Raw genomic sequence first — 25,000 nt, 5'->3', positions numbered from 1 at the left:
GCCCCGTCCCCCACATGGCTTGGCCCCACCTGCGTGCCTTCTGCCCCTAGACAGCCCCAGCCTTGCTGTCTGGCTCCGGTTGTCTGTGGAGGCAAGGGGTGGAGCCTCACCTCCGCAGAGGAGTAGCCAGAAGAAGAGTATCTGGACATGTCGAAGTCATCATCGCTGACCATGGAGAAAAAAGGAGAGGAAGTGATTCAGGAAAATTAAATAGAAAATTCTCGGCATCTTTGCCATACCCGCCGTCCCCCAACAGTATGATTTAAATAATCCATGCTTATTATGCAAATATATGTTCGCAAAGACAGGTTTCCCAGTATGACCTTTAAATAAAGTGGCTTCTTAAATCCTTCAGGATAGAACTGCTCCCAATCTTTCTTTCCTCCTCGTCCTCTGTTTTTGTTTTGTTTTAACTTTTCTCTCCCTAGATTCAAATCATCCTGTTTGGATTTTTCTCAAAGTCTCTGGCTAGCCAGATGCTCCCCTGAAACAGGGTTCTTCTCACTCTAACCTCTCTATGCCCAGTCCAAAAACAAACAAACAAACAAACCTCCAAAACCCCACCCCTTGGGAAATTTCACCCATGGAGAGTTCTGGCAAAATGGCAGGTGTAGCCCGTACAACCCCATCTGTGCTCACACAGGATCATAGGCTTGCCCAGCTGCCCCCAGGCCCCATACACACCTGTCTGTGTCAAGAGCTACCAGTGGCTTCTCATCAGGGCTCTGGTCAAGCGAGGAGTAGCCTTTATTAGGGACGACCAGCCTGGGTAAAGAATTGGGGAGTTGGAGTGCCAGCTGGAGCATACAAACATGGCAGAGGATTTGATGGGGTCCCGTCCTCTCATTTTCCTCCCCCTCCCCTTGGATTCCTGGAGGAGGGGGAGACTGGAGCCCAGGTGCTGGCCGGTAGGGTCTCAGTGGGGCAAGGATGCCTACCTCGTCCGGGCCATCACATTGTTCTTCTTGGGTTGCTGGTTGACAGGGCTGCCCATGCTGCCGTTCTTCAGGGAACCCTTCCGGGCCAGCTCCCGCTGCTTCTCTGCAGGAGAATATGGGAGAGAAGCTGTGTCCTGCCCCAGGGCTACCAGGCCTTGCTGCCTGGCCGGTGGCCTGCTCTGGGCCTTTTCTTTCCAGCTGGCAGAGAGCCCGTGGCCCTCCAGGCACCTGATGCTTACGGACATGCACTTGGTCCTGCATAACTTGAGGCTGACAGTGGTGGGTGAAGAGAGGAGCTGAGTCCTGCTCTGGGACCACAGTTCCTGTGTTAGGCAGCCAGTGTGTGCTTGGTGTCAGGAAAGGCTAGAGAGATGTGCACAGACAGCTGGAGCCACCAGGGAGGCCTTTCTGGAGCAAGAAGGAAAGAATGACCCAGGCAGTGATGGCGCATGTCTTTAATCCCAGCACCCGGAGGCAGAGGCAGATGGTTCTCTGGGTTCAAGGCCAGCCTGGTCTACAGAATGAGCTCCAGGACAGCCAGGGCTACACAGAGAAACCCTGTTTCAAGCCCCCACCCCCCGAAGAAGGAAAGCATGTAGGAAAACAAATCAAGAAGTGAACATAACTGTGGATGGACTAGAGGGAGAGGAGGGAGAGCAGTGAAGTTGGGAAAGTAACCATTTACTCAGGTAATTTTCATTCAACAAGCACCAGAATCGCCAATTATGCACCAAGTATCCTAGCACAGGGATGGAAGGCTTCCAAGGGCTGTGAGCTCAGACCTCACAGAGACACACCCCCATCGCAGAAAACAAAACAACAAACAAACCTCAGAGCACACAAGCCTTGACTGTGGGACTAAGGCATTTGAGATTAATGCAGACGGAAAGGAGTTCGCTGAGGGTTTCAGAGTGGTAGGGACAGAAAGGGGTCAGTCAGGGAAGGGGCAGGAGGCTGGAGGAGCCCATCTGGCCTCTGAATAGCCTGCAAGCTCTCCCAGATGCCCACCTATGGGGCTGGGCATCTGGTGACCCACCTAGTGCTACATGACCACTATTACTATCAGGAGCTGCCTGGGTTCGGAAGGCTCAACCGCTCTTTCTTACTCATGTCAAGTAAAGCCAAGATCTAGGAAAGGGGCTTGTTCTATGACAGAAACATAGGGGAAAGTTGTCTCAAAAAAAAAAAAAAAAGCAGCCATGCAGTGGTGCCACATGCCTTCAATCCCAGCATATTCAGGAGGCAGAGTCAGTCGAATTTCTGAGTTCAAGACCAGCCTGGTCTACAGTCAGGGCTACACAGAAAAACCCCGCCATAAAAAGCAAAACAAAACAAAAACAAAATATATAAGTAAAAAAAAAACAAAAACAAAGCAAGAGCATAAGGATGGGAGGGTCATTACAGCACCCACGACTCACTTGAAATGTTCTCTGATTCCCACACCTCTGAGCTCTCATGCCCTACTGCCTGCCAAACTGTCTTTGCCTCTTCCTCTACATGGGATTTTTCCAACCTCTCCAGCAGGCAGTAACAGCCATTACCACATCCAGCCTCTAGGGGGTGCAATTTGCCATAAAGTTCTTGATTTTCTTTATCGCAAGTGAGACAGGTTGTGAATTTTCATGAGCTTTGGTGGTAATATAATGGTGAAGGAAAAAAGACGCTATTTTAAAAGCACGCTAAGTTCGCTTGAAATCATGAAAAAAGATAAAGACAATAAGCCAGCAAGGCTCAGACTACGGACTACTATGCAACCATTTAAAAGAACGAAGTCATTCTCCATAGGGGCTCTGAGACATTATGTAGCGGGAGGGGACACGGCTCACAAAATGTGTACAACGCAATGCCATTTGTGCTAAAGTACAAAATGAAGCTCTGAGAACCTGCAATGGTTGCCTCTGGAGAGAGAGAGAGCTTATATGCACTTAAAATACTTTTACTGTTGCATAAAACAACAGTAAACAAAACTGGCTGTACTCTGAATAGAACACCCTAGGAAGACAAGCAATTCCACTGAGAGAACTGCTGTTCTATTTAGAAATCGGCCTGGATGTGGTCTAAAAGCAAAGAAGTAATGTCTGTTTTAGTTGTATTTTTTTGAATAGACTAAAAGAATAGGCTCTGTGGAAAGGAGTCCTGGCTGCTGTGGAGGGAGAAGCATGTTGAAGAGATAAGAGGCTCAGTCTTCTTTTTTTTTTTTTTTTTGTTTTTCGAGACAGGGTTTCTCTGTGGTTTTGGAGCCTGTCCTGGAACTAGCTCTTGTAGACCAGGCTGGCCTCGAACTCACAGAGATCCTCCTGCCTCTGCCTCCCAAGTGCTGGGATTAAAGGCGTGCGCCACCACCGCCCGGCTGAGGCTCAGTCTTAACTGAGGAAGATTCCAAGCTTTGGGGGCAGCTGGAGCCTGAGGTCTGAGAAAGGCTGGAAGGACGGAGGATTGAGGGCAGCAATGCCCTGCATCCAGTGGGCATCTCTTTCGTGTGTGAGAGGCTATAATTTTTCTTCAGGAAGTCAAATTTTCAGTGGAAGTCTGCTGTCTGTAGTAGCCTTGGGTCAGTGAGATTTTGGTCTATGAAAGGGGAGGGGCAGTGTTCGGAAAGAGGGGTAAGAACTGCAGCCAGGGGAGCTGTGGATGCTGTGGGAGCCGGGTGACTTAGAAGCAGGACGTGGAACCTACCCTAAGAGAAAGGTGATAAAATATCTGGGAAGGAGCGGGTTCTGGAGTTCACTAAGAAAAGACAATCTCCCCAGACAGGAGCCACCCAGGTCCCTCAATCATAGCAGCAGCTCTATCTTGGGAGGCAGGTTCCTCCTGGGTGGCCCTCCTGCGTCCTGTCCTGGGGTTCCATGCTTTACACCTGCAGCCGTCCCTTGAGCACCTGGGGCTTCCAGCCTCAGAGCCCTCTCCGGAATTTCAGGACCATGCTGAACATCACTGTCTTCTTTGTCTTGCAAGACATAAGGTGCCTGGGAGTGCCAGTGACTTACTTGGAGGTTTAGTCTTGGAACCATCTAGCCTGAGATACTTTAATTGTAGCACCTTGCTGTAAACCCAGCCCGAGAGCATCTTGTTCACTTCCCACATCGCCCTCCTCCCCCAGACACACTCACCCAGCTTCACTTGGAGCGGGGATGGTTTGTAATTCATGGCTACTGACTCACCCTCCCGGGCGTCACAGTCTCCGTCTGAGATAGAGGTGGCGGCTGGGTCCTGCTGGAGAGAAAGTAGAGAGACAGGGAACCATTAGCATGTGATCTGGGGGGCGGGGGTTGCCCTGAACCCTGAAGCAAACCTTCTCAGCTGCCCTCTGAGTTTCAGCAGCAGGCCAGTCTCCAGGGAGAGAGAGGTAGACTCATTTTCTACCTTAGTAAAAAAGCCAGGATGTATGTCCTCCCCACACGCAGCTGCACCAGAAAGCCCACCCTTCCCCAAACCCAGAGGTCTTCCTCTACAAGTTCACCTACAGGCTCTCTGGCTCGCAGGCTTTTCAACATATTTCTCAGGAAAAGGGTCATCTAGGTCCCTCTGGCTTAAGGGTAGGTTAGGTCAGAGCAGGTCTTCCCTGAGAGGGCTCTTCTTTGTCTGTTTCCTCTTTGCAGGATCCAGACAACTGACCAATCCAGGCAAGACCCCATGAGCTGAGCCACTGACTAAGGAATAAATCCTTGTGAAGTTTTCAGATGAGCCCTAGGGAGTGTGCCCTGGGGGCTGGCTGGGGATGGTGGATGGGAAGACACATCAGCAGGTGGCCACGTGTGCTGCCCTGAAAGCAGAAGACAGGCTGTTGCTGCTGAGGTAGGCAATCACCCATTTTGAGTGTGCAGCCTTTGCAATCGTCCTACACAAGATCTCACTAGCCTCCAAGTCTGGATACACCCTGTGCTGCCCAGAGTCCTTAGCTAGCCTTGACATCTCTCCCAAGTGCCGTCCCTCTTGCATGAGACCCATCCTGTCTCATGTCGTCTATATACAGAGAAGTGGATGACCAACTTCTGTTTCTGTGGGGGAGATTAAAGATTTTATTCAGGTTAAGAAGTACTTGCACACAGATTTGAGATGTTTCTTTTTACAATAGGCAACCTGAGTTTTGTTGTAATTTTTCTAGAACACACAAAGATGAATATTTTTTCATAATTTCTGATTTATAATGGTCAAATTCACAATTTTAGAGGAAGCTAAAGATGAGCTTCTCTTGGGACGACCAACTCTTATTTTAAAATGCTTTTATTCTCAGGCCTGTAGACGTGGCTCAGTGGGTAAGAGCATTTGCTCTTGCAGAGGATCTGGATTTGATTTCACCCACATGGAGGTTTACAACCTTCTGATTTCTCTTCTGACCTCTGTGGCACGAGGCACACATGTGGTATATATACATACATGTAGGTAAAATACACAAGTAAAATCAAATAAATGTAAAAATGTTTTTATTCTTTGAGAACTTCATACAATGTATTTTGATCATATTCATCCCTACTCCTGCCAGATCCTCCCTTACCTCCTCACCCTTCCCTCAACTTTGTGGTACCTTCCTTCTTTCCTTTCCTTCCTTCCTTCCTTCCTTCCTTCCTTCCTTCCTTCCTTCCTTCCTTTCTTTTTAAAGATTTATTTATTATGCATACAGTGTTCTGCCTGCATGTATGCCTGCAGGCCCGAAGAGGGCACCAGATCTCATTCTAGATGGTTGTGAGTCACCATGTGGGTGCTGGGAATTGAGTTCAGGACCTCTGGAAGAGCAGCCAGTGCTCTTAACCTCTAAGCCGTCTCTCCAGCCCCATTCCTTTTCTTTTTTAATAACTCAGAAGTTCAATTTGTGCTGATCTTCTACTTCTGGGTGTGGGGCTGTCCACTGGAGCACAGTTGACCCACCAACAGCCACAGTCTTAAAAGAAAATTGACTCTTTCTCCCCTCCCCAGAAACCACAAGCAGCTTATACACCCCAGTTAGGGGTGCAGAATCAAGAGCCCTCTCCACTCCCGCTAGAATATCGATGGGTTTGATCTGTGCAGACTTGTGCAGGTAACCACTGCTGCTGTGACTTCACGGGTCTGGAAGACACTGTTTTGATCTGGTTCTTCCTGACTTTTGGCTCTTATAATCTTTCTGTTCCCTCTTCCTCAATGGCCCTTGAACATTGTGGGGCTGTGATAAAGGGTTCCATTTGTGGTTGGGCATGCCACTGACACTTATTCTCCGCACTTCGGCTGATTGTGGGTTTCTGAATTAAGTACCAGGAGGATCAATGCAATCTGGGTGCTACCATCTTTAGCCAGGGATTAAAGTGGCCAAGTTAAGGTCTGAGAACTGCAGCGGATCCATGCTGCCTGCTCTGTCCCCGAAGACACAGAAAGCAGATAGAAGGCTCCAGGACTGGCTCCAGAATCAGGTCCAGGGATCTGTGTAGCTCCTGGTGACCCATTTAAAATGAAGTGAGGTCTGGAGAAGTGGCTCAGTGGCTGAAGTGTTTGCTGTGCAAGCATGAGGACCTGGGTTCAAATCCCCAGAACTCAGGAAAAGCTGGGAGCACTGAGTGTCTGCAGTCTAGGGTTCCTACAGAGTGAGATGGAGGCAGAGACAGGAGACTCTCTAGGAGCTCACAGTCTAGCTGGCCTGGTATGCGCAGCAGTGAAAACGACAGGCAGGACTCTGACCTTAGCACGCATGCCAAGACGTGAGCACACCCGCTCTCACACACACGAGTATGTGCACACAAGCAGATCATATACGCATGAAAATAAAATAAAAATGGGCAGTGGGCATGAGCACTGACTTGTTACTACTGTGTGAAGGAAGAGTCGAGGTGTTTGGGAGGGAGATCTTGACCCATCTGTTCCTGGGTGGGCTAAGCTGCCACGGAGGCTTTCAAGTCCCTAAGGGAAGAGCCTGGATCTCTGCCTCAGTCTCCACCCCTTAGCCATGGGTGAGGTGAGAGGGTGACAGGAGCCCTGTGGCAGGTGGGGTACAGCAGCACCCACATCTCAGAAGTGCTTGCATCTCAGATAACTTCCCAGGTGGCAAACCTTCCCAATCCTCGTCCTCCTCGCTCTGCAGAACTCCTTGGGACACTCCTTTCAAACTGCACCTTGGAAAAGCTGACCTGCAGTGGCCCTTATCTCGGTTGCTACCCATAGAGGAGACTTGATGGCTGGACACCGCCATTACTCTTAGGCTGTAGGGTGAGCTCACCCCCCAGACATCTAGAGGGAGGGGTTTTCAGATGGAAAACCCTGTAAACCTGCAGGTGTTACCATGCCAGGGAAGATATGGCCCATTTCTAGGCTCCCTAGTCACAGTCCTTCATCCTTTCTGTAATCTTTGTCAGGAAGGACACAGCACGCACATCCATTGGAACTGGCTTCCTCGGGATGCTGTGCTCTCATGGTCTGTCTTTTGCTTCTGATCATTTCTGTGTTTATCCACACCTCTTTGTCTTCTCAGCAGGGCCCCACCCTTCTGACTCCATTTTCTCCTTGAAGAAATTTGATGCCTCCTGCAGTATGGATTGACATGTTATGTAGATGGCTTCTAAATGAGGCCTTTTAACATGTACCTGTTCCTTGACCCTCCCTCCTCGACCTGACACATGAGTGTTTGGTCTCACTGTGTTTTCCCTGAGGTTGATTTTAGAGAACCCCTAGGCAACTGAGGCTGAGGCATAGTGCCCCGGAACAGAGAGGTGCATCATTTTCTTCTCTGAGGTTGCAGGTATCAGAGGTACTATGTGAGGCAGAAAACCTAGGCTGAGGACTGGGGAGCTGTTGAGCAACTCTGGTTGGTGACCCCATCATGGCTCTCAAGACCCACTGGCAGTTCCTGCTAGTATTTGATCTTGAGTAAAGCTTTAGGATCAAAGCCCTGGGCTGAGAGGCTCCATGCCAAACTCCCCTACTCCAGCAGCGCCTCCGTCACTGCCCATGGTAGAAGGCCATTTAAGCGGCAACTACAAAGGTCTCTGGCACAGTGCCATCAAACGGTGGAGACTTTGAGTGTCTTCTCTGAGAAATGCAGGCAGTGCACCATGACCACTGCGTAGAGATTAAATGTAAATTATTCATGAACAGTAGTAGAGAAGACTCAGGCAGAAGGAAGCGTCTGGCTCCAAGAATCAGAGAGAATTTAAAATGCTCCCTAAGGACTTCCGACAGGCGTTAGCTAGATCCGGGAACTAGAGTGGGGATTAACAAGATTATTAATAAACACTCAGCAGAGACAGACCTGGAAATGCATCTCTAACAGCAATCCATGTCTCTACAACCATTCAAACAAATCCTCCAAAGGCTGCAGAGAAGATTAATAGCTCGGGCTATAGGCTAATGGCCAGCACAACATCAACACAGTCAGAGGAAGCGAAGGAGCCAGAAGCATCCTTAGAGTAAGTGTGGTCCAGCAATTTTCATTAGCTCTGGGTGGGGCTGGAATGTAAAAGGGGTGTACATGTAGGAATGGAAGGATCCTGGGTTCCCTTTAACCAAGGAAAGCCATGGGAATTTACTTCTATATTGACCTTTCTGCAAAATTTGGGCTAGCAAAATCATTTTGTTGCTTAAGAAAAACCCACTAACTAGAGCCCTGAGAGAAGGCTCAGTAGGTGAAGGTACATACCCCTGAGGCTCACAATACCTGGAATCCACATAGTGGAAGACAAGAACCAACTCTTGCAACCTGTTCTCTGACTTCCACATGTAAATAACTAAATAAATAAAATAAAAATAAAACGTTAAAAGTTCATTGATTTAATTCAATCTAGTCTTTTTTTTTTTTTTTTTTTTGGTTTTTCGAGACAGGGTTTCTCTGTGGCTTTGGAGCCTGTCCTGGAACTAACTCTGTAGACCAGGCTGGTCTCGAACTCACAGAGATCCGCCTGCCTCTGCCTCCCGAGTGCTGGGATTAAAGGCGTGAGCCACCATCGCCCGGCTCAATCTAGTCTTTTAAAATGCTTTATGGAAAGTACAGAAAACAACACTAGTGAGATCCTGGGTACCAATCTGTGCACATGTGTTTATGAGGGTGCATTCACTTATGCCTGTGTGCATAGAGAGGTGGAAGGGTCCATGCTGAGTGGCTGTTTCTACCGCTTTCTCACTGAATCTGGAGTTCTACAATTAGGCTAGACTGGCTGGCCAGTGAGCCCGGAGATCTGCCTGTTTTCACCACTTTGTTCCCCCAGCACTGGGGTCACGTCCAGCTTTTACATGGGTGCCGGGGTTTGAACTCAGGTACATACACTGGCACAGCAAACATTTTGCCCATGAGTCATCTCCCCACCCTCTATCAATTCTTTGTTTCTTAAAATAAGGAAAAATGAGCTGGACATGGTAGCGTGCTCCTTTAATCCCAGCACTCAGGAGGCAGAGGCAGGCAGATTTCTGAGTTGAGACCAGGCAGCCTGATCTACAGAGCAAGTTTCAGAACAGACAGGGACACACAGAAACCTTGTCTCAAAAAATAAACAAACAAAACAAAATATCCAAACCAAAACCAAAAACTGAAACAATGGCTCAGTATTAAGAGCACAGCTGTTCTAGAGGACCTGCGTTCAGCTGCTAGCATCCACACTAGGCAGATCCAAGGGATTCAATGCCTTCTTCTTTCCCCACCCCACAATAAATGAGCAAATAAAGGACACCTGGGCCCTCAGAGGAGCTGAGGGAACCAACGGCCTTGCTCAAAAGGAAGATGCTAAGGAGAGACTGACCGAGACTGGGAACAAAGACAGCCCTCTGGGAGGCTGCGCCTCCTGTGCGGCCACACATCTGCCTGCATGCAAGCCTCCACATGTGCATCACCTCTCTGGGGCTGTACTAACTCTTCAAGGCTCTCAGCTGCCTGGGCTGGTCACAGCTGGGGTAGCACAGCAAATAAAAATGTATACTGCGACCCAAGAGACCTATGGTGAGCTGAATAGATGTAGACCGAGCAAGAGTGGGCACAAAGGAAGAAACTCTGTCTTCAAGGTTCATAGGCAAGAGGGAAGGGCCTAGGGAGGTGGCAGGAAGGAGTGCTGTCCTGGATGATCATCTACAGCCTGCTCCAGAAGAACTCTGGATGGGAAAAAAAGCACAAGAGACCTGTGCTGTAATTTCTTGTGCAGGTTCATGAGCCCCTGAAACTCACAAGCACCCAGTAGACAGTGTAGCTGTGGCTGTCTCCTGGATATTCACGCTCTACCTCTCCTCCACCGGGAAAAGGCTTGGGTGCTGTGACTGAACTCTCAGTGCCAAGGGGATATCTGATGAAGGGAAGACGACCCACCCAATCCCACCCTTTGTCACACGGACTGAGACAGAGATTGCAGTGGCAAAAGATAGAGGCTGTGGGCTAGTGAGATGGTTTAGCAGGAAAGTGCTAGCCAAGAAATTCTGACAATCTGAGTTCAAATCCTGGAGCCCGCAGTGGAAGGAGAGAACCATTTCCCAAAAGTTGTCCTCTGACTTCCACATGAATACTATAGCATATATGTTCTCTCTCTCTCTCTCTCTCTCTCTCTCTCTCTCTCTCTCTCTCTCTCTCTCTCTCACACACACACACACACACACACACACACACACACACACACATATATACATACAGAACAAGACTCTGGAGGCACTGCTCCTGGGCTTAGATCCCAGCTCAGCCATTTACTAGTGGTATGATTTTGTTTCTTCAATTCTAAATTGAGATGGATATTAATATGTACATCCAAGACGCATGTGAGGATTTACCACTCACTGCAGTAAATGCTGAGCACCACATCTGCATTAACACAAAGATGTTATCTGTAGAAGCTCAGCGTGCTCTGGGAGTGTCCAGCAGCCCACAGCCAAAGCTCTGGCACCACACAGGTTGAGATGTGGCTTATATGTGGAGCCCTCCGTGGGAAGAACCACCTCCACAGGGTTGGGGAAGGCCTGGGGAAGAAGAAGAGCCTTCTGTCTTCTCTCACCAAGCTATATCTTCCTATTCATAACAACTCTGCAAGCATCATAGAGATAAACAGAAAATAGGCCCATCTTCAAGTGTCTGGTAATTACCAATCAAGGTAAAATGAGCATAAAAAGTAGAAGGTTTGGGTGTGGTGGCTACACCTTTAACCCCAGCACTATGGAGGCAGAGCAGGCGGATATCTATGAGCTCCAGGGCAGTCTTGTCTACACAGGGAATTCCAGGCCAACCAGGACTACATATTGAGACCTTGCCTCAAACAGGCAAGGAACAGGACTAAGGGTGAAATGGGAGTGACGTCAAAATACCAGCTTGGCAGTTCCTGGGAAGAACATTTAGGAACAATTGCGGAAGTTCAGAGCCTGCAGCTGGCAAGACGCTTTCCAGGAGCAGTCACTTCTGCGACAGCTGAATCCTAGAGGGCAGAAGTGAGGAGGGCAGGCTCAGAGCGCAGTGGAAGGTGGGTCTTGAGTTGGATTTTTTTCTTAGATGATAATGGGAAAAACAAAACCTAAGCACAGGAGCTTACTTGAACATGAACATACTTGACATAAAAAACCCTCGCCAGCAGCAGTGTGGGGGACATGTAGTCAGGGAATGAGACTGGAGGAAAGATGATTTGTGCAAAGGAAAGGCAGCAGAAGCAGAAGCCATAACAATACTCTGAAGCCCAGTGTGTATGAGAGAGTGTCTATACGCCTCTAGTTTTCTGTCTGGAGTATGTAGAAAAAATACTAATTACTCAGAAATGCAGGGGAGGGAGGGCACTGCCAGGGAAAATCAGGTTAGCTAATTTGGAGGTACATTGTGTTTGCGTATATCTTTTGGGAAACATATCACTAGGATTTGGGGTTTGGGAACTGGGGAGAAAGGCTGGTCATGACTGAGGCTTAGGGGAGGATAAATCTTTCTAGAGAGAACGGACAAAATGGAAAAGCTAAGAACCCAGGCTGAAGCCTCAAGGAGCAGACAACCTCAGGAACATGTGGAAGAGACTGGGTTGGAGCAGTGGGATGAGGCAGGAATACAGTGGGGAGCTGTAAAGTTTCAAGTGCCCCAAAAAGAAACTTGGTCCACAAGATAAAGACAAAATTTAGAAACAAGGATATCCTGGCACCCCTGGACACAGTTTCAGCTGAAGGACAGGAGCAGAGATCATGTTACAAGGGAGGAAACAGGGAAGTGGAGGTAGTGGGTAGAAGATATTTCAAGGAGCTGCACGGGAGAAGGAAGAGACAGGAATGGATGACAGCCACAGGAAACGTCAAAGTTGTAGGACTTCTCTAGGGCTGGGGACACACGACCACTGTCCTACACTAAAAAGAAAGAGTTAGGTATCTAAAAAGAGGTTGTAATGGGGCATAGTGAGGAGTCTGGAGTAGACAAAACCAGACCAGAAGAGAGAAGCTCTTTCAGAAAGGTCAAGGAAGTGCTGACATGGGGTGGGGTGGGGGGAATGCAGATAATTGGGTCAGAAAGGTCAGTGGAAAGTTGAGGAAGTTCATTCCAAAGGCCTGGCTGGGAACAGGAAGAGGCGAGCACCAAGAGGATGCTGGTGGCTGGTCAGAAGGAAAGGTCTGCTGACACTTCACCTTTGAGCGGTGTAATCCAGCCTGGGGGGATGAAAGGCGCTCTCCGAGGTGCTGAACAATGCTGCTTCTGTCTTGTGAACTGAGCGTGGATGGTTCAGGTAGAGGAAGTATTCAATTTCATTTTCCCCGCGGGGGAACGTAACCTCTGTCTTCATTTCCAAGCAGCAGTTCTCAGGAAGAAGGGAACTGAAATGGACTTCGAATGAAGAGTGAAGTAAGATGCACACAGCAACATCGTCTGACCGTTCTTCACAGCACATAATGAATTTTCCTCCAGTGTCAGAGGGAGCTGGAGAAGGAGGTGCTGAGTTAGGAATGCTAAATGGCCACCTCTGGAATAGAGTCATGTATCTCTGGGTGACATCAGAAAGGAAGAAAGACAAACTATCAAGACGTTGGGGTCAGCAAAGATAATGCTGATAAAAAAATAGAAAATCAGGGGAGGCCCCAGCTCAGGTCACTCTCTGGCAAGTAGGTGTGTTGATGGGAGGTGACCAGCTCAGTGATTGTCACAGTTTGTCCAGAGAGCAGTTCAACAGTCACCTGTGGCTTTAGCACTCTTGTTCAGGTCTACACACCTGCCACTCAGACAACCCTTGGCGGTGGGTAGAATTAGAAATATTAAGATATATTAGGTGGGAGAGCTAGCAAAAACACATTAGCTTCACTGGGTGTCCACCGCTAGGGAGAGGCCTTCTCTTGTTTTGTCTCCTATCTCCCCTCCAGAGCTAAGCAACTGGCTGGAGCTTCTATCTTTCTTTCTGGGACATAGGAAGGACTTTAGGGATCCCATTTATAGGGAAAGACTTTTCGTGGGTTACGGTCTCTGAGGAGGAGGGAAACACAAGGAAAATGATTTCTCATGTTTGGCTCTTACAAAGATGAGGGGAACAGAAAGGCTGGAGGCTTTTAAAGTCTGAGTCTGGGGTGAGGGCAGAGAGTCCCTAGCTCAGGGAGGCTTCTCTTACTAATTTAAGTCTCCAGACTCCTGAGTTTTTCCTCGAATAAAACATTTAATTCAAACAAAATTAATACATTGTCCACTCTCTTCTATTGTGGGTTACACACTGGCAGGGGAGTGCAGAAGGAAGTCCATACTACACATGTGCAGAGCACCTGGGGGTAAGGACACGCATACATTCATGCACACATGCATATATGCAAGCTCACAGGCACTAACAAAGGATTCTCATGTTAGATCTGAGATCTAGGAACTCATGTTGGTCATGGAAGTAAGAAGTGGGCTTTTTTGTTTTGTTTTTGAGACAGGGTTTCTCTGTGTAGCTTTGGAGCCTGACCTGGAACTATCTCTGTAAACCAGACTGGCCTCAAACTCACAGAGATCCTTCTGAGTATGGGGATTATGCCCATCTTTTAATTTAATTATATATATATATATATATATAGGTTTTTTGAGACAGGGTTTCTCTGTGGTTTTGGAGCCTGTCCTGGAACTAGCTCTTGTAGACCAGGCTGGTCTCGAACTCACAGAGATCCGCCTGCCTCTGCCTCTGCTGGGATTAAAGGCATGAGCCACCACCGCCCGGCTTAATTTTATATTTTTGAGACAGGTTCTCAAAAAAACCTGGGTAGTTCTAACTTGGTATTTCTTGGTATTGTTGTGTATCCCAACCTGGTTTCAAATACATAATAATCACCCTGCTTCAGCCTTCCAAGTACTGAGACTTCAGGAATGTGCCACTATACACACTGTCTCTTTCAATTGCCTAGTCCACTACCAAACACAAGCACCAGTAAACCTTGGTGTCTTTAAGAAATACTTTAAAATATCACACACACACACACACACACACACACACACACACACACACACACACGCCGCGCGTGAGTGTGTATGTGCTGGCATGCTCAGGTCAAAGGATGGCTTGCAGGAGTCAGTTCCTTCCTTATGGGTCCCAGGGATTGAACTCAGATCATCCAGCTTGGTACCAGCAAGTACCTGTCCCAGCTGAGCCATCTTGTAGGCTCAGGACTTAGCATTTATGGTATCTGTCATTTGGAGCATCAAAATGGAGGAGAGTGCTGCTGACCCCAAGCCTAATGCACCTGTGGGAAGCGGCGGCAAGTCCAAAGCAGTTTCCTCCTATAAAGTAATCAATGTGAATTTAAATTCTTCCTTCCTTCCTTCTGTCCTTCCTTCCTTCTTTCCTTTTGTGGGCATGGATGTTTGGTCTGTACCTGAGTCAGCGAACCACATTTGTGCTTGATGTCTGCAGAAGCCAGAAGAAAGCATTGGATTCCCTAGGATAGGAGTTATAGACAGTTGCTGAGTCACCATGTGGGTTCTGGGAATCAAACCTGGTCCTCTGGAAGAGTAGCCAGTGCTTTTAATCACTGAGCTATCTCTCTAGGCCCCAATGCTTAGTTTTTAAAAACTGCGCTTATCCCACCACTTTGAGGCAACATCTATTACCAATCTAGCATACTGGTGTCTTGTGTACACTACAGCTGGTAGCTCTCTAGAGCTTCCTCTTCTCTTCAAGCTGGAAGAGGGCGCAGGATAGGCTGCTTCTGTGTAATCCCACCTCTCTGGATATATGCTTGGATCAGACAGAGCCAGCCAGTTTCCTCGAGAACTGTGAAGTGGGATTAACCGAGAACACCTGTGGACAAGGACACACAGAAGAGCCCGTGTGAAGGGGAGACGGAAAGGGCTCCCAGGCCAGGCTCTGGACCCACAGCTGCCTTACCCTTGAGCACTTCACTGCAGAGCCATAGTGTTGGGGTGAAGGGTATTGCTTTGTGGTAGAGCACTTAGCAGGCTCAAAATCCTGGGTTCAACTCCCAATACTGCAAATAGAAGGAGGAAAAGGAAAGCCCTAAAGAAATTCTACTGTCTTTGTAGACTGGTCTTTTGTTCTGGGTAAACCAACTTCAGTTAAATTTTGTGTCTATAACCAAAAAGCACAAACTAACACACATGCATAACACATTTAAAGGAAAACAAGATGGGCTGGATTGCTCAGTGGTTAAGCATGTTTGCTGTTTTTGCAGGAGACCAGAGTTTGGTTCCCAGCACCCACATTCATTGGTGGCTCACTAATGTCTGTAACTCCAGCTCCTGTGGATCCAACACCCTCTTCCAGCCTGTACAGGCACAAGCATGGCCATGCAATACACATTTTAAAAAACCTAAAAAGAAAAGCACATGGTATGTTATATTCTGATTGCCGTTGTTACTATTGTTTTATTGAGACAGGCTGGCACTAAACTCAGGCTTCTACCTCAGTTTCCAGCAGCAACACTGTGCCAGGCCTATTCTGTATTTTATTTTATTTTGGCTATTCATTTATTGAGACAGGCTATTGCTATGTAGCTTAGACTAGCCTGAGCTGTAGCCCAGACTGGCCTCAAACCCATGATCCACCTATGTCTTCCTACAGCATGCTGGGATTACTGGCATGTATTGCTACACCTGGCCTATTTGGTATTTTAAACAATTAGTATCAGAGGGATGGAGAGCTGGTCCATGGGTGAAGTTCTTGCTGTGCAGGTATGAGGACCTAAGGTTGGGTCCCCAGTACACATATGAAAAGCAAGGCATGTGGCACATCCTGTAACTGAGTCCTGGGAAGGCAAGAGGGGTTCTGGGGGTTTTCTGGTCAAACAGTGAGCTCCAGGTTCAGTGAGAGTGGACCCTGTCTCAAAAAATATGGTAATGAGTGACAGAAGACACCTAACATCAACCTCCAGCACCCACATGCTCGGTCATGCACACATGCACACAATGTGTACACATGTACACATACAGCACACACAGATTAGTACTGCAACACAGTTCTCCATACTCTAGAACTGCTTTTGTTGCTCTCTGTTAAATGGCTGCATAAGTATCCACAGGGAGAGGGACAATAACTTTGTAATCCTTTGGGCTGACATTCAGGATGTTTGTAAAATTTCACTGTTACAAATGATGCATTTGGAACCATTTCATAAATAAAGTAAAATTACAAAGTCAAAAGCATGAATGTTTTTAAGATTTTATATATATATATATATATATATATATATATATATATATATATATATATCAAACCATTTTCCCAAAGGATTGTTCCAATTTACAATGCTCCTAGTCATGAGTGAGAATATGGTTGCTTTTTAATATTTTATTTCATACTGTGTGCCAGGGAATTCCAGGCCACCAAACCTAACCATCATCTTCCTAGAGCTTCAGCTCTCATTTTCCTCTTCTCTCTGGGGAATCTTCTTTCAAAGGATCACCTGCCAGACAAAATATTCCTGAGGCTACTAGTGGGGGGAAAAAGGAGGGACAGGTCTGTCACACTGCAGTTTGGGGAGGCCTAAGTGGATCACCAGTATTGCCTGGTAGCTAATCATAACACTTATGCCCATTGGGTCCTTGTTTGTGTCAGAACACTAGCTACAGGAACCATGGAGATGGCAGAGCCAGGAGGGCAACCTCACAAAGCGTCTCCTTTGCCTTCAGACTAGGGCTGGGAGAACTAAGCAGGCTGACCTGGAAGTTATTGAAGCTTGTGTGGCAGTTCCTATGTTAACATTAAAACAAGTGTGTGTGTGATGTGTGACTGCACATACACGGAAGTCAGAAGACAACTTTGTGGAATTGCTTCTCTCTTTTCACATGGGTTCTGAGGATGAAAGTCAGGTCACAGGGTTCATGCACAAGCACCTTTACCCACTGAGTCTTCTCGTCTGCCACACTTTCCCTTCTCTTCTCTTCCTTCTTTTCTTTTTTTAAACTTAAAATTATATGTATGGATATTTTACCTGCATGAGTGTCTGTGTACCACATGTATGCCTGGTTCCTAGAGAGGCCAGAAGAAGACAACAGATCCCCTGAAACTAGAATAACAGAGGATTGTGAGCAGCTGTTTGGGTGCTGGGAACCAGACCTTGGTCCTCTGGAAGAGCAGCCATTGCTCTTAACCACTGAGCCATTTCTCTAGTCCCCTTCTTTCTTTTCCTTTCTTTTCTTCTTCTTTTTTTCTTTTGAGACTGGTGCCATGTAGCCCATGCTGGTCTCAAACTCACTGTGCAGTTAAGAATGGCCTTGAACTTCGGATGCTCATGCCTTCCCCTACCAAGTACTTGAATTACAGCCATGCATGACCATGCTCAGGTCTTTCACATATTAGTTTTCAGTTCTATGGTGGATACTTGAAAGAAATGTAAAGTCTGGGGTCGGGGGATTACTTTTACTTATTTATTTTTGTGTGTATGTTTTCCATGTATCGTGTACGTGTGTGGGCACCTATGAGTGCATACACATGTGGAGGCTGGAAGTTGATATTGGTAACCACTTTTCACCTTATACATTGAGGAAGGGTCTTTGGCTAAACCTACAGCTCATCAATTTGACTAGTTTAGGTAGCCAGATTTTGCTGGGAGTTGTTCCTTTCCACCTCCCCAGTAATGGCATTACAGGCCTGCCTGTCATTCATGTTGGTGCTGGAGATGCAAACTCAGGATCTCTTGCCTGTGTAGCAAACACTTTACCTGCTGAGCCACCTCCTCAGCCAGTCAGTGTATTTTAAAGATCTAGCATCCTGTTCTTCATAGTTAGGCTGTACATCTTCCAGATCAATTTCCAGATCCTCATTCTCTCCTACCGGAGTGAAGCTGCTTACTCCAGCTTGGGCATGAGCACCACCCTCTCAGAGCATCTGTGATGATCTTAAGACCCACAGGAGCGAAGGGAGTCTAGTAACGCTCTCATGGAGGGAGAAAGTAGGTATGATGCTCATCATACCTTCCCAGTGCCACCCCACCCCAAGATTCCAATTGCCAGTCTATGAGGAAACAACCTACTGGGATGGGATGCGTTAGTGGTGCAGCTACCTGGGACTTACCCTTGGGATCTCAGTAGAGGCTCTGTTTACCAAGTTGGATGTTGGTATGTCAGTGGACTTCTCTAGCTGGGGTGTATAGACATTTATGTCTCCCCAGGAAAGAAAATCATGAAACACTCACCAGAAACCTGGAACCAGGACTCCTTGTTTGGGAGATGGAACAGCTGCTTGAGTTCAGCAGCTTTGGTCTGGGGAAATCTGAGTATAAAGGCCAGGAGGTAAGTGCCAGGAGCTCAGAGCTCTTGGTTCCTTCAGGGAAGCCTGGTTTGGCTTAGCCCTGACCTTCAGCCCTCCCCATGTATTATGGAGGCTCCCTCCTTGTCCTGGTTATGCTCTGATGTGATCTACAAGGTCTTTGAATACCATTTATTCCCACCCACTTCATTTCAACCTCTTTAGAGAAAGGTCACCTCACTTAATTAAAGAAGTATAGATACAAAGTTCCTTTAAAAAGGATTAACAATGGGTTAAAATGGTAAATGCTATGCTATGCATACTTTAACACACACACACACACACACACACACACACACACACACACACACACACACACACACACACAAATTACCAGCAGGATCTAGGCAGGAGAATATGCTGTCAGGGTGGGCAGTAAAGTAATAAGTAGTCCCTCCTCTTTTTAAATTCAGATTCAATCAACACAGATCTCTGGGGAATGAAACTTTCATAGAAGAAAAATGATTCTATGCGCAGGAGAGCTGGAGGGGACCCAGGGTTTGGAGATGAGGCCCATTTCCTTCCAGGATGTGGATTCAGGTTCTTCAAGGTAAAGCAAGAGGTACACACAAAAGACACTGCCCAGAACTGTCTCATGGCGGGGACTTGGACTTGGTCATGGGCAGGAGGTAATGAAGCTAGAGCAAGAGAAATGTCAGCAGACACTGGGGTGCCTGGGCAGAGTCACTTGAGGATCCTCCCCTGAACCTTGGCCCTAAATTTCACTAAAGGGGATTATTTCTTTCTCTTTCTTTCTTTCCCAGAGCTGAGGACTGAATCCAGGGCCTTACGCTTGTTAGGCAAGCACTCTAACACTGAGCTAAATCCCAAAACACTAAAGAGAATTTGTTGTTGTTGTTGACTAACCTTCTTTCTTCTCTTCCTCCTCCTCGACAGTATCTTACTGTGTAAGACTTGTCGTAAAGCCAACTTACAGCTCTAAAGCTTAACTCTGGCCAAATGCTCTGTTATTACTATTATTATTTCTTCTTTTCCTCCTCCTCCTCCTCCTTTTTCTTCTCCCATCCTTAAGAATGTGATGTTTCCTGAACAACAGCAATGGGTAGGACATGCTCCCTCCTGGGGCGACGAGACTGGGCCCTGGTTTTTGCCACGAAGTGATTTATTGGCTTATTTACTTCTTTCTGTTCACTCTTTTCTTTGCTCCTTTGCTCCCCTCTCTGCTATCCTGTTTGGTAGTGCTGGGAATCAAATGCAGGGCCTTGGAATGCTCCCTCTGAGTGCTATATTCCCACCAAGAATACGTTAGATGTGGGGTGAGAGTCAGGCATGGTGGTGCACACCTTTAATCCCAGCACTAGGGAGGCAGAGGCAGGGGGATCTGTGTGAGTTTAAGGCCAGCCTGGTCTACAGGGCTAGTTCTAGGACAGCCAGGGTCACACAATTAATGGCTAGTTATGCAGCTCTCAAGAAAAATAATCAACTGCCCAAGTAGATTGTCGTGGGGTCTCTGCTAAAGGGTCTTCTCAGACTCAAAGTGGACTGTAGCCTATTCTGGCTCACCCATCACTTCCTGGCTGATGTGACCCTGACTGAATAATTCAGGGGTGCAACCTCATGCCCAAGGCTCCCACAGGGAAAGACTCTTGAAAGAAAAACAATGTGTGCAATCCCTAAGCCTCTGTACAAGTAACACACCTCAGAGGATGCCTCTGCCCTGGCTGCATTCCTCTACCACAGTCCCACCCACCTGTGCAGAATTCGCCTCTTCTACATAGGTATGGCACCCCATGCAGTCCACATCCCTGTTATCCTAGGCCAGCAACATGAATATGTGCACAGATCACCTGGGAATTGGTGAGGTGCAGAGCCTAGTTCAGTAACTATGGACTGCAGCCCAGGGTCCACATTTCATTTCAGATCCCAGGGGACGGAAATGTTAGTACAGGGTTATGCTTTTGAATGGAAATGCTCTAGGTCAGGTCTCCCAATGTCCCCAGACAGTTTCACAAAGATTCCTGTACCCCAATCTTAGCCTGGTTACATTCTTTTTTGTTTGTTTGTGTGAGTGTTTTGAAGCAAGGTTTCTCTGTAGCTTTGGAGCCTGTCCTGGAACTAGCTCTTGTAGACCAGGCTGGCTTTGAACTCACAGAGATTCACCTGCCTCTGCTCCTGAGTGCTGGGATTAAAGGCATGCACCACCATTGCCCAGCCCCCTGGCTACATTCTTAGTGGTAAGAGGGGAACAATCATTTACAGAACAGGGGAGAGACTACTTAAGCTTGTACTGGGGAGGCAGCTTTCTGGTCTGGTCATGTGCAGAGTTGTTCAGAACAATTTGTCCCAGGCATGGCTATCTTAAAGTCAATGCATCCTTTAGTAACTATTACTACATTACTTTATGGCTATATGTACAGCCATGGTGCTGTATCTTTACCTGTATTTCATGTAACCCCTTCCCCCGAACCAAGTAAGGCCAACAATACCCATTTAAGAGTGACAATCAGGTTGTATTGAGCACTCATAGTCATACCTAGAAGATTATTTGAACCTAATTTGTCCATTTTTTTTGCCTCCAGAGGAATCAGATAAGATTACACGATTAATGCCATGCCAGAACTTACAGGGCAGTCGTCTGGAAGGTGGGCACCCAGTCCAATCAGGGCTTTTACTCTCAGCTGGCCCCTGAGGCCCTTCTTAGAAGATGACAGTGGATGATTTTCATCACTAACTTCCTTCTGAGTGAAATCTCTACAGGAAGAAAATATTGCCACCACCGAAGCAGTCCCTACCTCAAGACGAGGGGTGAGGTGGGAGACAGCGTGCAAGGGGAAGACACAGGGGATGGAGAAAGATGAGCCCAGGGCAGAAAAGCAGAGGCAAGCATAGGACAGGGCAGTGAAAGGGATGAAAAGGAGGCTAAGGGGATCCTTTGGCCCTGTCAGGTTGACATGGGCACAGCAGGGTGAGGAAAGGGTAAAGGTGACTGAGCTGGAGCAGAGAGACTAGAGGAGGAGCATCAAAGGAGGTGCAAGAGCTCGAGCCAGGCATGTCCACAGGTTAAAGAGTGTGAACATGAGGATGAGGGTGAAGAGCTAGGCAAGGATAATCAGTTTCCTTGCTGATCTGGGCGACTAAGAGAATGATAACACCACTGGATAAGAGAAAGACAGAAACGGGTTGGTTTGTGATGACTATGCAGGAGGGTGTACTTGTTTAAACATTTGAAGGGCTAGAGGAAAGAAGCCACCAGAACATCAACATACAAGGGATGGACAAAAGAAGATCTGGAGCCATGGAGAGAGGGGCAGGGACCAGGGAGAGGGCGGTGGCAAGGATGTTTGGGTTTTGAGAAGAATAACGGCAGACAGAGAGGAGCCAGGACCAGAGGGCTGTTGCCATAATGACAGGCCGAGTCTGGTAGAGAGGAGGGTCAGTCATCTGAAGATACCCATGACACACCATTCTAGGCTTGCTGACATTTTCATGAAAACTTTATTTCATCCTCAACAATTATGGATCTGATCCCTGCAAGGCTTCAAGGTTCCCACAGAGCGATGTCTTTCAGAAGGCACATTCAACCATGGCAGGTTCTGCTGATTCTTAGGAAGCGTGATATAAAAGCAAGGGATGCTGAGCAGGCTCTGGCCAATCTAGAGGTGGGAGCAAGTGGTGCAGGTGGGCATTTGACTCAATTCTGGAAATCCCAGAGTTCCCTGATAGCCTCTGGCCATGCTCTCCAGACTATAGCAAAAAGCAGCCAGCAATGGTCTGAACTTCTAGTTTTTGGGACAGGGAGCCGGTACAGACTTCAGGAGGGGCCTGGGAAGCCAAGACAGATAGAAATAGTAACTCAATTTTCCCAGAACGTGGAACACCAGCTTCAGCAATTATAAACAGCCACACAGAGGCTCAGCCTGGGAACCTGTGCTCTGGGAAGTGGGTATCATAATTTCTTACTTTTCAAACCCTCAATAACATCCTTCTGTAAGCACAAAATAAACAACAAACAAACAAATATAAAAAACAATCATGACTTTATTAATTCATCTTCAGGTGTAGTAGATTCAGTAAACAACATTTCCCCACTACAGCCAGAGAAATTTAGACCATGCAGCTAAAGCTAGGGGTACATCTTTGCCCTTCCATCTCTTCATCTAGACACTGAATTCAACAGTGAATGGGAAGGCACTAGGGTGAGGGAAGGCAGACCTGAGCTATGGCACAGGACTGGCAACCTCACTGAGGCTGAATTCTTCTCAAAACCTTGACGTTGGAGAGCAAATGCATTTGGGGAAACAATCATGTTTTAGACATGAACAGCTTGCATTTGCTATTCATAAAAACTGGCCTATAAATACTTCCCAAGTTGAATGAATGTATTATGACATTTGATGCTCTTGAAATAACTCAATAATCTAAAGACTTTCTGCTATGAGAGGAATGCTTGCTCTGTAGAATTAAATCTTGGTTACAATCAGGAAGGAGACCCCAAGAGTTACTGTGTTCCCTGGCAGAGAAACAATGCTTTCTTTACCCACTCTACAACCTGGTTTTAGTGAGAACTCTGGTTATGAGACCTTCATACCTGGGCTTCAAGGAAGCATAGAATATTTATTTCTGGGACTACTTTGGCTTTTAAACATACAAATATAAGTGTGGTACCTAGTATCTGGAATCCTGGCATTGGAGAGGCTGAGACAGGAGGATAGAAGCCTAGGTTACAGAGTGAGACCCTGTCTCAAAAATACCACAAAAACAGGCTGGAGAGATTGCTGAGTGGTTAGGGCACAGGCTGACTTCCCCCACCTCCACCCTTCAGAGGACTTGGGTTCAATTCCCAGTATCCATATGGTGCCTCACAACTATTTGTAACTCCAGATCTGGTGTCCTCTTCTGGCCTTGATGGGCACTGCATATAAATGGTACACAGACACACACACAGGTAAAACATCCATAGAAATAAAATAAAAATTTAAAAACCTTAAAAAAGACCATAGGAACTGATCTTTTACATATTAGTTTCTACTCTTTCCTTGCCCTGTCCATCTTGACCCCAGAGGAAACCTTTTGAGCACACTGTCACGAGTGCTTTTGTGCGATTCAGCGTTTCAGAGAGCAATTTCAGCTTGTTACATCTAGGTCCATTAAGATAGCTTCTCTCTTTACAGATAGAAGAACCGATAATTTATGGAGAGAACCCCAAATCCCAGGTGCCTGCCCACAGTAGACTCTGGGGTGCTCTGGATTCTGAGAGAGTTTTGCACCTCCACTCTGACTCCCTCTGGCCCTGCTCCAGCCGGCTGCAAACTGTGTGGATCCAGCTGCTTTGACAGGCTGATGCTATCTGCCTCGTGGTGCCTGGAGCACACAGATAGGAGCAGGCAATGGCGCCGTCTCACCGTATGCAGTAATGTAATTTAGTTTCTGAAATTCAAGTATAGACTCTCGAAAGCTGATGTTTTATTTTTTTTTTCAATCCTCCTCAGGAGGGAGTGGGCATGGCATGGAAGTCCCAGAGGAGCCATCGAAATAGCAAAAATGGCTTCTGTTGTGTGTTCATAAACAGTTCAAAGTGATGGAGAAAACATGCAGAGAGGATTTGCAGGGAAGGTAAGTGCCTGGTGTGTCTACCTCCTTCCTTCCTCAGCTGTGCTGCTATGGAGCCCACTCCACTGGAAGGCTTCCCAGGCTAGGACTAGGCCCTTTTCCACAGTCTGCCACGCTAGGATGCTCACCTGCCCCAGGACCCACACACAGCAGCGGGAGTGAAGGAATGACTCAGATGGGCTGAGAATGGTGGGGGGCTAAGGAGCAGAGCCGGCTTTCCCTTCAGGCTCCCCAGCCCTTGTACCATTCTTCCCTGGCTTGCTGTACTCTGTGTCACTAGTCTTGTTCCCAGTGGGCCACCCCAAACGCTCCCACCTCATATTCCTCTTTTTGGATCTTTCGTCCTCAGCCTCCACTGGAATGTTGTCTCTAGAAGCTCCCCATGGAAGTCAGGGTTAGACATTTCTGTAATATACTCACAATTCCCTCCCTCCTCATTTTCATGCACTTAACAAATGTTATTAAATGATTATTCATACAATTTATTTGTTTAATAAATGTTCCTGGAGGTGGGGACTATGTCTTTCTCCACGGTGTCTTTTCCCAGTGCCTGGTACAGAGAAGTGTGGGCTATAATCTGACAGCAGACAATGCAGGGTAAGGCAAGGGTCTGTTTGTGACAGGTGACAAAGGCTGGTAGCTAGGGCTTGACTAGTGGTGACCCAGACAAATGTTGCAACTGTGTATCCTCTTAGGGCTTTTCTTAGAGCTAAAAGCTGAAAAACTGCTTTCCAGGAAGTTAATTTGGAAAATAATCCCAGCAGGAGTCCCCAAGCACTTACTCATCTGCAGGCTAGGCCTAGTTAAACCCCTCAGAAGGGGGCTGGGAAATTGTTCAGGGGTTAGAACATTGACTGTTTTTTCAGAGGACCTGAGTTCAATTCCCAG

General features: G+C 47.2%; 1 protein-coding gene across 12 annotated transcripts in view; it reads right to left on the bottom strand.

Annotated features, from left to right (window-relative positions):
• Positions 1-25,000, bottom strand: part of Fam219a (family with sequence similarity 219 member A) — a 58,024-nt gene that overhangs the window by 3,052 nt on the left and 29,972 nt on the right. For 3 of the 12 annotated variants that reach the window (XM_075967466.1, XM_075967464.1, XM_075967468.1), the window contains exons 2-5: positions 4,049-4,151; positions 939-1,041; positions 685-765; positions 111-165 (exon numbers count right to left, since the gene is read on the bottom strand). In XM_075967466.1, the coding sequence (XP_075823581.1) occupies positions 111-165; positions 685-765; positions 939-1,041; positions 4,049-4,151 (342 nt within the window). The remainder of the gene's footprint in view (positions 1-110; positions 166-684; positions 766-938; positions 1,042-4,048; positions 4,152-25,000) is intronic. The other 9 variants (XM_075967467.1, XM_075967465.1, XM_075967469.1 and 6 more) reach the window with 3 other exon arrangements.

Source organism: Microtus pennsylvanicus, chromosome 3 (assembly GCF_037038515.1).
Source record: "Microtus pennsylvanicus isolate mMicPen1 chromosome 3, mMicPen1.hap1, whole genome shotgun sequence".
Lineage (NCBI taxonomy): Eukaryota > Metazoa > Chordata > Mammalia > Rodentia > Cricetidae > Microtus > Microtus pennsylvanicus.
This window is presented reverse-complemented; position numbering and strand designations above follow the sequence as displayed.